Source organism: Diplotaxodon limnothrissa, linkage group LG3, assembly GCF_057381915.1.
Source record: "Diplotaxodon limnothrissa isolate DT_005_m linkage group LG3, D_limnothrissa_male_GT1.1, whole genome shotgun sequence".
Taxonomy (NCBI): Eukaryota; Metazoa; Chordata; class Actinopteri; order Cichliformes; family Cichlidae; genus Diplotaxodon; species Diplotaxodon limnothrissa.
The window spans coordinates 32483274-32496455 of NC_140598.1; the positions used below are offsets into that span (position 1 = coordinate 32483274).

General features: G+C 40.7%; 1 protein-coding gene across 1 annotated transcript; it reads right to left on the reverse strand.

Moving 5' to 3' along the window:
• Positions 1–1359: 1359 nt before the first annotated feature.
• LOC146635423 (uncharacterized) lies at positions 1360–10061 on the reverse strand. The gene is made up of 3 exons (XM_085350109.1): positions 10015–10061; positions 8831–8960; positions 1360–2301 (listed from the first exon to the last, which is right to left on the reverse strand). The coding sequence occupies exons 1-3, from the start codon at positions 10059–10061 to the stop codon at positions 1360–1362; spliced, it is 1119 nt and encodes a 372-aa protein (XP_085206235.1).
• Positions 10062–13182: the final 3121 nt, after the last annotated feature.

Here is a 13182-nt window from a genome sequence, read left to right on the forward strand (position 1 = left end):
TGTTCACTCACCATGAGTCCCACTTGGCAAATCTTTTCCTTGTTAACAAAAAGCATAATCTACTTACACTTAAACAACAGATAAATTTTGAAGGAAAGATATTTCTATGTTGTTAAAAAAAATTAACACTAAAGTTGTCTCAGACCAAAAGTGGCCCATAATAATTATTAATTCTGCAAGAAGAGAAAACAAGTTAACAATGTGTGGTAAAAAGGGGGTCGGTGGAACATTTTCCATAGTATTTGAGAATTAAAACGAAATTTAATGTTAAAAATATTTTTTGTGCAATTCAGGGAACAATTAAGCAGTAAATGTTCTAAAAAATTGACTGATCTGAGACATTACGACCCTCATACAAATGAGCTCTGAGAACTCCTGACAATCTGACTCTTATGGCCTGTATTTGTATAGCGCTTTACACAATCAGTCATCCACCCATTCACACACTGGTGATGGCAAGCTACATTGTAGCCACAGCCACCCTGGGGCGCACTGACAGAGGCGAGGCTGCCGGACACTGGCGCCACCGGGCCCTCTGACCACCACCAGTAGGCAACGGGTGAAGTGTCTTGCCCAAGGACACAACCACCGAGACTGTCCAAGCCGGGGCTCGAACCGGCAACCTTCCGATTACAAGGCGAACTCCCAACTCTTGAGCCACGATCACCCTATGTCATACAATCATGAAAATGCTGTTGTGTGAATGGATTAAAAAAGACTGAAGAAAAGTACGTGTGACATACAGTGTTTTTAATTGTTGTCATTTTATTAAAGTTTTTTTTAGCAGTTTATAGCACATTTATACAGGATCATATGACTTTGTCCCTATATTAATATATCAAATAATTTACTTGAGCTGAGGTTAATGAAAAAAATAAAATTAGGATAGTACCATAGCAAGTCATAAACTACTATAGCAAACAAAAAAAACCATTTGAATTAGATTAAGAGTATATCTTAATCAGAATTCCCTCTTTGTTTACTATTTATAGATGTCTTTGGTTAATTTTTACTGCTCATTAGTATAATACAAATCCATTTAAAACTGAGGCATATCGATATACATAAGAATAAGAATGTACATGTAAATAGGTAAACAAATGTCCTGAGCAGACACTGATGCACTGTACATATCAAAATATTTTATATAAAACACAACCTATTATTGCTTAGTATACATTGCATATAAGTTACAAAGCATTTCATACATTAAAATGCAGTGTGTGAATGGGTGGATGACTGAATATGTAAAGCGCGTTGGGGTCCTTAGGGACTAGTAAAGCACTATACAAATACAGGCCATTTTTACCATTATAACTTTGTTTTGTACACATCAGTCAAACTTTCTTAATGGACTCTTTATCCTGATTCTGTTTTCTTCCTACAGCCTGGTAGTTTTCCTGTTCTGTGCAGAAACAGCAGAGGAAGAACCAGACTGCTGGGAAAGGACAGCCAGATGACTAAATCCAGCAACAAGCACAGCACTTCGAGATCAACTAACTTCCTTGTTTCCATTACAAAACAAAGCACGAGGCCAGAAGTCCTCAACAGCATCACTCCTGTTATGGCTGTAATCATATAGAAAGCCCTCTGCTTTGATTGGTCAACTCGATCCTTGTTCTTACCCATGTGTCCTGGCCCTGAACGAGTCAGAGCATGGAGAACAAACGCACAGCACGCAATAATAACTAACAGACAGATGCCCAATGAAAGAAACGGGACCATGGGAAAACTGGGGTAGTACAGCTTTACTATTCCCACCCAACCGCCACATATCAGCCAAACACACAAGGTGCAGATGTTTTTAATCCTGACCCTTGATACTTCTCGCACATGCATGTAGGCAATGGGGTGAACAACGGCCAGATAGCGCTCCACACAGGTCAGGACATGGAAAAATGTCTGTCCAGGAAAAACTATGCAAAATAAATATATGCCCAACATCATTAGTAAGTCATTACTTGTAGGTTTGCTCAAACAATAGAGGACTGATCCAAACACATCAAACATCTCCAAGATCATCATGTTGTAGGTGAAAAAGTCAGAGAGGCTCATCGACCTTCCTGCAGATGCGGAGTGCTGACGCCTGCAATGTTGGAAACCTATGTAGAGGATCCAGATGTAGAGTGGACAGAGGACAAGGATGTTTGTAAAGGTGTACATGGTGTAGATGACAATGCTTGGTACTGATTCCCTGCATAATGCGTAGAAAGACACGGTGGAGTTGGAGGAATTGAAAGAGTCGTGGGATGTTGGGGTGGGGAAAACTGTGGCGAAGGAGGAAGAGTTGAAGAGCATGACCTGTGGAAGAAAGTAAGAAAAACAGAGGATAGGAGAATAATAATAATAATAATAATAATAATAATAATAATAATAATAATAATAATTATGATGTCATTGGTTGGATTTAATTTGATTAAAATTGTAGTAATAATTAAACTACATACTATTTACATCTGTTGGTTTCGCACAAAAAGTAAGGAAATTTGTGTTTGCTAGATTTGCAACTGTCAATGGAAAATTGTTCTTAGTAGTCAGTATAATCTTTTAATGATATAAGTTTGCATATGGTAGAATACTGCATGTAATCATTTGTGTTTAGAAGTATATAGTTGGTGGCATATTGAAAGAATGTCTCATCCTAGGAGGTCTGTAACAACGTTGTGTACATTCCAGGGTGTTCTGGCATTCACCCCCACATCCTAGGAGCATGGGAAAGGTTGTACCTTCTTTTATTGTTTTACGGTAGGATAAACAATGTCAGTTTTAGTCTAAATGCCTTTTTTACATATAGATGAACTGTTGGATTTTCCAGACCAGCAGGTTAAGGGAAGTCGTTTATGGGGTCACACTCTGACACACACGCACGCAAACACACACGCACACACACATATACACATCCACATTCCAATGTAAGGAACAAACACCCACTGATGTATAAATAAAGACCGGGGCAGTCACAGAGCTGCGAGTCTCAGAGCCCTCACTCTCAGTGCGAGTGCTCTGTGCTGCCCTTGTATACAAGTAAAACTGTGTGTTTCTCCTCTCTGATTCTCAACTGAAGAAGTGTTTTAGAATACATCTCTTGACAGCAACGGTATAGTAAATCATATACCGTTGACAAGCATGTAAAGCATTTATGTTTAAATGGCGACACATTTGTAAGGAAAGTAATTTGTGGGTTGGGCTATTGACTCTTGTTAGCAGAGGTTGTGTGATGCTGTGAGGCAGCATTTCCCTCACAGGTGACAATGCTCACCCCCTACATCAGCGGTCCCCAACCCCCGGGCCTCGGACCGGTACCGGTCCGCGAGTCGTTTGGTACCGGGCCGCAAAAGTAAAGGCCCACGTGTGAAATGTATGGTTTTCAGGGTTTTTATCGGTTTTCAGCGTTATTTTGTGATCGTTTTTATCGATAACTCGGTTTTCCTGGGTATTTTCACGTGTGTTATGAATAAATCTTCTTTTTTTCAGTACCAGTACTAGTTTTATTTTGTTGTATTTATCCGCGACACCTTAAAGGCCGGTCCGTGAAAATATTGTCGGGCATAAACCGGTCCGTTGCGCAAAGAAGGTTGGGGACCGCTGCCCTCCACCACATATGTCAAACTCAAGGCCCGCAGGATAAACTGCACCTGTGCAGATTCAGATGGAGCTGCATTCTAATGGGACACTCAAGGGAAAGAATGACCCGCAGAGTTTATTAGTTCCATTCCTGAAGCAATGGCCCAGCTCCGTCTACATGCGGATCGAACCTTGTATATGTTTTAATTTATTTTTTCTGGGGGGTTTTGCAGCATGTTCATATTTCTATTTCATATTTTGACAGGATATATTTTTATGGAGAGCAAAATATTTAAAGTTAAAGTTTATTTTTCTTTAAATTTATTTAATCTGGAATAATATTCCTGTCTGTTTTTATTCATATTTATGTTTAAAAAACATTGTTTTAGTGTGTCCAATAAATGTTTGTCTTGTTTGGCCCGCGACCTAAGGTGTGCCTTGAGGTTTGGCCCCCTGTGCAATTGAGTTTGACACCCCTGCCCTACACAGTGGCGTTTATAAATGATTACCTGCAGAATTGAGTAGTGGACAGGATGGGATGCCTGCCTGCAGCCCTGACCTCAAACTTACTGAACACTTGTAGGATTAAGCTTAATGTTATATTTGGGATCATTTCTGTTACACAAATATAATGTTTATAATTTCTGATATGTTTTTAAAAGATTTATTTAAAATTAGAGCCCAGATGTGAGTGTTACCAAGAGTAAATTCCTTACATTGAGTGTTTTGTTGCATTAGTGTTTTATTTCCTGACGTTCCTATAAATGTCTAGTCAACTGTGGAAGATTGCACCTAAAAGATTTTTGGGAGGGTTCTTTGTTTTTTTGTTTGTTTGCTTTTTGCTAACGCTAACTGCAGTGCTGAAAAAAAAAAGCCAAAATGAAATCATTGCTCCAGTCAAACCAATAATAATTTCAGGCCACCATTCTGAAGAGCTCTGGACTTCCTTTGGGTTTAAATTACTTAACTCCTCGTTGGAGGGGAGAGGTAGGGGAAACAGGGGGACAAAGGAGGGTGGGAACAACTGAGCTGTAGTGCTTTTTTTCACTGTGCAATGTTTTTTCTTATATTATATGCAATAATCACTGCGCAATAGACTCACTCAAATGTGTAATCTATGTGTTCATATTCATCCATATTATATATTCTGTATTTTTATATGTGCATATATGGTATATTTATGCTTAGCCTTACTCTCATCCCCTTTTAATTGTATCTGTAACATGCAACTTGTGTCGCTGCTGTGCTGCTGGAAACTGAATTTCCCGCAGGAACCCACCCGAGGGGTTAATAAAGTTTCATCTAATCTAAATTCAAAGTCACTGGGTTTTTCAGCACTCTGCAAAGGTTGTGAAATTTTATCACCTACTGTATACCAGGCCATGTCTAAAACGAATAACTGACGGACAGAGGGATAACATCAAATAATATAACCAATATAACCATACCATAACCAAAATACATTTCTCACACAGGTGACGATAACGAAGTCGTATAGATTGAGTAGGCCTACCTTGAGGAAGTTGAAACTTGTCTGCAGTGTTTTTGTTTGTTTCTCCTACACAAATGATGGCTTTTATCTCGTTTCCTTAGCCTGCAACACTTCATTTATCCTGTCAAAAACAGGTGTGCCATATGGAGAATGAACAGAACTGAAGTCGTTTGCATGTTACAAAACATCTAATGATGCAAATTTTTATCTAACGTGTGCCTTGATGGCTAAAAGTTAGTAGTGGCTCCAGGTGTGCGATGAGTTGTTGGTTTGGATAACAATTCTTATTGTGTCACCATCATTTGTCGCTCCTACGGAGGATGAAATGTTGGTCATGAACCATAAAGAAAATCCAGAAACTATAATAACAATGTGGTAGTAGACTTAAATATGTCATACCTGATGATGAGCACAGATTTCTGAGCGAGGGATCAACTCAAAACTACCTGTGACTTCACTTTGGAAAATTATAAGATCATCACATGCAAACAAATGACCTGTTCATAAGCTTATAAATGAGGTGGCTAATGAGAGTGCGGAAGAACCTTAGAGTTTTATAATGTTCACTGTAAAGGCAGATTGTGACACAGCTGTCACACATCCTATCTATGCAGTAATCCTGGACATGCTCCATAGAAACATGGATGACATCCACTGCAGACAGATGCCACACACCAACTAACAGCCAATCACAGGGAGAGAGAAAGGAGATTCAATTAAACCAATGAAATTATAATACTCTGCTCATCGGCTCTGAAATGTTCAAACCTGTGTCAGAGCATCTGCAGTCAGTTGTCATGTGATGGCATTCTCACTGACAGATAAATCTGCGTAAAATTTCAACTTTATGAGATAAAGCTCAAAGATTCAGAGCCACGCCTCATAACATGATTTCTAACATGTAGCTGCCAGTGTGACAAACAAGCTGTTCTGTCCCAAGTAAAAGATTAAAAATGGTTCATAATAATTTAGTGATAAAAATGTCATATTTCATCTCTGGTAATTTATGTTAAAAAAAAGTAATTTAGTTACAAAGTATTTTTTATACAGTCAGCATTAGTTTTTCTGTATTTTATTTAAATGCTAAAGCCTCGTATAGTTAGAGACAATTAGAAATTAAAAAGCAGCAAGCAAATCTGGAAATGGATTTACAGATGTTGGAGATAGAGAAAAAAGCTGCAGCTGCTACGGCAAAAGCAGAGGTTCTAGAAGCTGTGGGCTTGTCCCACTGAAGGACAAACCACTGAATGGGCTTGTCCTTCAGTGGGCTGGTACAAATGTACTGTTTATAAGACTGGGGAAACCTGCAGTCAGCTATGAGTGACGAAACATTTCTCCCACAAAACGCTACGTCCAGATGAACTGAAACAACTTTTGGAGGTTGATACAACTGCTTCTGCTAGTATCAGAGAGGATGATCTAACACGTTATTGTCCAGTCCACAAGAAAACACATCCTCTAGCCAAATGTCTTTCCAGATCAAACTACTACATGAAAGATGAAACATTCTCAAAGAACACAAACGTCTCCCATGCACACAATAAAGGACTGCAACTTCAAGGTCAAGTGTGAGGAGTGCCAAAGTGAAAAACATTCCTCTGCCACGCACCCTGACACGGGTCAAAAACCCCAGCCAGAAAACACACCTGAACCAGAGCCTCAGCCTCGAGACAACACTCCACCCAAGGTTGTTTTTTTCCACTCTACCCAAGGTAACATCATGATGCACTGAAATCTGCAGTGAAGGCTGTCTTCCACGTTCTTGCTCCAAGGTATGTCTAGTCTAGTTTTCCCTAAAGGTCAACCAGAATGGTCTGTTAAGATGTACGCCACTGGCACGCCCTGAATTCTTTGAGTTATTTGGATTCAAGGATAGACCTCTGATGTACCATATAAGAACGTGTGCTGTTCTAACTCAAATGCTTGGCAGGAGACCAGTGTGGTTCCAAATTGAGCCTGTAGGTGAAGGCCCACGTCTAGACCTCCCTCCTCTCATTGAATGTGATGACAAACTGCCAACTTCTTGAGCCACGATCTCAACAGTTACTTTATTTCAACAAAGTAACTGTATTCCTAATACCACCTTTTTAAACAATAGCTTAAATGGAATACAGTTACTCATATTTTGTATTTTAAATATGTAACGCTGGTATATGTATTCCAACACTGCTTGTAGCACAGAGTGACTCAGTTCTATGTATGTGCTTTTGCTAAAAGTAATTCCTCCTGTAATCAAATCAGAAATCAATCAAAATATAATCAAGAATCAGTTGAACAAGAATATATTCATTAAAATGAAATCATTGTAGTGTTTAAACCTGTCAGTCCAGATTTTCTTTATGTCTGTGTGCACTCTTTCTGTGGAGACAGAGAAATAGAAAGGTTTTAGATTTTATTATGATACCAGAAGAAGTCATTTTTAAGTGTATTGTGATAGATAAATACTAACATTCACAAAAAAATCACTCCCCCTTCCTTTTTTTTTATAAAGCATCAATCAAACCTGAAATAAGTTTCCACCTGAACCTCTGAGAATCATGTGATTGATACACCACAACGTCTTCCTTATAACATCACAGTAATGTAATGGGTCATTTGAAAGTGAAAACAAACAGTAAAACAGTAAAACAGTAATCATAAGATAACCTGTGGTAGTTGCTCTAATACAGGTATTCAGTCTCGATTTTCAAAACACCAGCAGTGACATAGTGAATGGTTTTGAATAGTATATTATAGATGTTAGATAAGCATGTGTGGATTGTTCTCTCTGCTTCAGCTGCGCTGAAAACAACACTTGTTGGCATTAAAGGAAGCTGCTCACTGAGCTACAGGAGGACTCGGGTGAGTGGCAGTATTTTGAATATTAAATCTTCATGAGTTTGAATGAGTTTCTCTCACTGAGATTATCCTGAGTTGGTCTCTAATTAATATTTTAATTTACACATTAAAGTACCATGTGGTGCAAAGGTCCTGCGCCACGCCTCATTTCTTTATACTTTTTGATTCAATTTTTGCTACAAGGAGTCAGTTAACTGTACTTTTTTTGAGTGGTGACAAAAATATGTGTCCAGGCTTTCTGAAGACCCCTTGAAAATTATGCTCTGCACCTTGGCTGATTTTTTTTACTTTTGTTCAGTCAAGTCCTTGTACCTGACCTTTTTCAATGGAATGCTTTATTTTTTGGTTAATACTGACCTATACATTCAATTCAAGTTAATATTACACAATTAAAATAAAGATTGGAAAATAATAAAACTGATACCAAATACCAAATATTTATTTTCAAGCTTATCAGGATGATGAAAATTACTTTTTCCCCTAGATTAACGCAGAGGTTCCCAAAGTGGGGGGACACAGAGCTATTGCGACAAAAACAAAAAACGCTTGGACACTGCTAGCACAATGGACAGGTTTTTGATTGGTAGTGATGTGCGATACCACTGATTTCCTTTCCGATCCGATACCAAGTAAAATTCAGGGTGGTATCAACAATACTGATCCGATACCAATACTTTGTACAAAAATGTATTTTATTTATTGTATCTTTTATTGACTCTCAAATTATAGCATCATAATGATTACAGGACGTGAGCTTACTTGTTCTTATCACTTAATAATGCAGAATTTATCATAAAGAAATAAAAAAAAACTGAAGTTGCGAGCTATTTGAACGCCTTCCCTGCTTGCAGCACTAAAGGACTCCATGAGAGACGTCCGTCTCTGTCACGACCTGCAGGATCGGCAAGGCGCTGATCAGAATCTCCCCACTCCTACCTCTCCTTTTCTTCTCTCTCTCCCTCTATCTCCCTCTCCCCCCTGTTTTGCCGGGGCAGAACTCATGGTGGGTTCACGCCCTCGGCCCATGCCTTCCTGGATTTGGAACACCTGGGCCTCATCAGACCAGCTGGTATTTTAGAGGGAGGAGGTCAGCTGTTCAACGCTGGATTTTTGTGAAGACTCTAATTCCCCATTTTTCCCCGTGTGGAGTGTGGAAGGAGTGACTGGTTGCTAGCGGCAAGAGAGAGGTTGGACTGAGCGCGTGTGTGATTGCGCCTTTACATCTTAGTGCTATCCCCACACTGTCTGTAAATACACTTGGTGAAGATCTGTAAATAAAATCGTCTTTGTTAAAACGCTACTCCAGAGTCCTGCGAGTGGATCCTCAGAACAACCCGTGACAGTCTCGCCCTAGCAGCACCTGACCACTCCTCTCTTGAGTTCACCTCAACATACGCTCGTCATATTCTGTGTCAAACACACTAACCCTAGTGTGTTTGACTAGGGTTAGTGGTGTTGCCACAATACCTCACTTTCTTGCCACATGTGTCGCAAACCACGTCTCGACTGTTTGTGGAGGTAAAGAACGTCCGCACATGACTCCATTTACGCTCAGCCATTGTTGTGAGTGCGCACGCCAGGTGCTGCAGCACATTTATACGGCCGTATTTTGCACATGACTATTAGTGATGGGATTTCCAGTTCTCCAAAAAGAGTCGGCTCTTTCGGCTCTCAACCGCCTCCTCTGGTTGTTTTGTTGCTTTAATTAATTTATTATTAACAATAATATAGAATTATGCACAAAAAGAGTTACTAATGAAAAAAAAGTGTTTATATTTATATATGTTTATATATAAATATATACAGTGGCCCCTAGAGTCAAAACACGTACAAACTCCAAAACACATTTCTTGTCATGGTCCGGGTGAGTACAGGGTTTTTCCACTCCGCTGGGCTCCACCTTCAGGCAGAGACTCCAATCAGCTTCCACACCTGGTTCCAATCAAGTCACCAACATATAAGACCAGCATTCACAACAGACCTCTGCCAGATCTTCTGCTAACTCATGTTAGTGCTAGACCGCCAAGCCCTTGTGAGAACCCTCAACTACTGCTTTTCTCCTCACCGTGTTTACTTTGTCATAGGACCCACCTGGCAGTCGCGTTTCCCAAACTACTCACATCTCCGCCTGGACGCTGGTTCTGTCATCTGGTTTCTTCCTTTCCATCATCGGACTACACCTGCCTGCCTCCCTGCCAAGTCCCTCACTCCAAGTATATTCTGGATCCTCTCTGGACACTCCTCACCCGGAACCCCCTGGACACCTCCTCCTCGCATGACACTTTAAACCTGAAACACGTAAGCCCTAACCTCCATAGCCTAATCCTGCAGCTGTGATTCACTAGACTGCCACTGACTACTTGTCTCCTCTCATTATAGTGACTGCGTACCTCCATCCAAGCCGCTGCCCCTTTTTTCCATTCCCCGGATCCATCCGTGAAATCTAGCACCTAGTCATAGCACTCAGAGTTTCATGTTCACAGTTTGGCCTCACAGTTCTCAGTTCATAGCATTCATAGTTCATGGCATTCATAGTTTCCTGTTTTGTAAGTTCACTAGGCACTTGTAAATAAAGCACTGTGTTCACGCCCGTTTTGCCTCCCTCTGTGTCTGCATTTGAGTCCACACCCACAGCCTGGCCCTCTCGGCCGTAACATTTCTAGCGTTAACTGAACTTCCAAACCAGAGCTACCTAGATCACTTAAATTACACAATTAAAAGCATGTGTGTATTGTTTGTGTATTTATACACAAGCACTCATATATATTCAAATAATTTAAAAAAATGTTCATTTACCTGTTACTACCACACAACAAATCCGGTCTTTAGTACTTCCTGACTTGTGAAGCCACTAGGTAACAAAAGCTCAACACTGCGCCCAGCATCCTGGAGCACTTCTGTTGTCTCTTGTACGTGTTTTGTAGTTTGTACATGCTTTGTTTCTAGGGGCCACTGTAAATATACTTTTATTTATTCACGCCACATAAAATGTAATAAATAAATCATAATACAAAAACCAACTATTTACATTTCAACTTTTAACTATTTAAATTTTCAGCTTTTTCCTTTTAAACAAATTTAAAGTGAAGCAACACAAAACACTGCAAACCACAACACAATTACATATAAATTAAAATATGAAAACAACAAGAAGATGCATATTCTCTGTCATATGGGCCTGCATGAATAAACTCTCTGAATCCTTTATCATCCGCAACTTAAAATAGCTGTTGATGATTGCTATTGTTGAAGTTTAAATGTATCATCTTAAATGTTTATATGCTGATTATATTGCTCCATATGAGAAAGGCCTAACTCTGAGTACACTCTGTGCCAAAAAGGGCTGACAGGAAACTGCATGCTTTTGCAGCTAGAATGAAGTGAAAGTGAAACCAACTAGGCTGTTTGATGCACACTAGAGAGCAAGTATATAAATACCTGGGCTTCCGTTTGTGCTTCAGACCTTGGGTTGTGTGTTGTGTGCTAAGGTCTCCATATCCAGGATATGTTAATTAAAGATCTTTTTTTTTTTTTTTTTTTTTTTTAATAAATAGGACAGGGGGAATGAATGAGAGAAAGAGGGGGAGAGAAAGAAAGAAAACCAAAGGGGAGAAGAGACGGTGAGAAGGGGGGGGAAGAGAGAGAGAAAAAAAAAAAGAACTCCTGGGTCACCTGTATGGAGAAAAAAAAAAAAAAAACACAAACAAAAAAAACAAACAGAGGAGACAGCAAACAACAAAGAGCAACATAATAATAGAGAAAACAAAGCACCATCACAATAAACTAGCTAGTCATAGATATCAATATTTACTAAATAATAAACGATATTGTGCAGCACGCAAGATAGACAGCGCACAGTGTGCTTTGAGGCAGCAGCCAAGAAAGCTTTAGTCCGCGTCTGTGAATACCCATGTGTACACCTGTGTGCATACCTGTGTGGATCAGCATGCTTGCATTCCAAAGGTTTCTCCATGTAATGATCTGCTAGGGAGTGTGGGGGGGCCACAGCCCCGTCCTCCAGGGTGTGAAGCGGGTATGGAGGAGATCAAAACTCCAGACATCCAGAGGCCCCCAGAACACAAGAGACCAAGGAAGACCAACAGAGGGGCAGCCGCGCCACTGTTCCAGTAAGAGCTGAGGAGAGTCCCAGATGAGGGCTCGCCCAGCAGCCGCGGAGCAGAAGTCAGGGGGAGTTGCAGTGACGCGCCCGTGAGCTCCGCCGGCCCCCAGCTGCGCCTGAGTGACCGAGCCCCAGGCCGAGAGGCCGGGGGCACCCCACCTCCAAAGGGGGCCCGAGCGAGCCCCAGGCCCCAGGCCCCGACAAGCGGCCGCCAAGGAGTGAGCCGGTGTGTACCCGGACGCCCACCCCCAGACACAAAGAACCACCAACACACCGACACCTGAGGGAGTCCGCCACCGGCAGGGGAAGTGGTGGTGGGTGGAGATAGGCCTCCAAACCTTGGAGGGTGTCATGATTCGAGTTTTGAGGAGAAGACAAACGACTGCATGGTCTCAGTAGATGCCAGAATAGTGATCTTTATTACACACTTCTAAGACAGAAGCATGGGAAGACAAGCGTACAGCCACAGATCTCCAAAGAGTGGACAGCTCCCCATCCTTATATAACCCATGATGACGTCACACAGTCAGACCTTACTGGAAATGATAACAGTTTGGGCCTGTTCAGAGAGTTTACCTAATATGGACAAAACAAGTGTGTATTACATTCGTGCCTTTTGTGAAAGTATATCTATCAGAAAACTGTCCTCAGACGACCCTCCTATTCTTACTAAGTGTGTGTGTACACATGCATGTGTTATATAAGAGCGTGCATGTACTTTAAAGGCCTGTGTACGTGCCGAACTGAACATAGAACTAAGGCAGGGTCCAGCAGGACCCACAGGCTTCTGAGTGGTTACAGAACTGTGAAACAGCTTTAAGCAAATAACATGAATAGTACAGAACAACAATAGACTGATTAAAGTACTGATAATCTGTGTAGATTAATGTTAACATAGATGTGGTTCAAAGATTATTCTGTCAACTGGTTCAACAATGGTAAATGATTAATGATTGATACTTCTGATTATAACTGTGATCATAAGAATACAAAATAAAATATCTCCTGGTCACATTCCTCCTCTTTGGGCTGGCTTGCCAGCCCAACTCACACCAGGATTTGTTTCCAAACCAAACAAACACGTTATGACACTTATCAACCCCAACACCTCCGTTGTTTTCCAATTTTCCCACAACCCAGCTGTTCTTTTAGCTTCAGACTCGAGTTT

What these genes read in the sequence shown, in the direction of transcription:
- LOC146635423 (XM_085350109.1), bottom strand. Translation starts at nt 10,061, where the DNA reads ATGGAAAGGAAGAAACCAGATGACAGAACCAGCGTCCAGGCGGAGAT. An exon ending in ACCAGCGTCCAGGCGGAGAT is followed by an intron (nt 8,961 to 10,014) that starts GTGAGTAGTTTG and finishes CTAAAATACCAG; the next exon opens with CTGGTCTGATGAGGCCCAGG. An exon ending in GAGAGAGAAGAAAAGGAGAG is followed by an intron (nt 2,302 to 8,830) that starts GTAGGAGTGGGG and finishes TTTCTTCCACAG; the next exon opens with GTCATGCTCTTCAACTCTTC.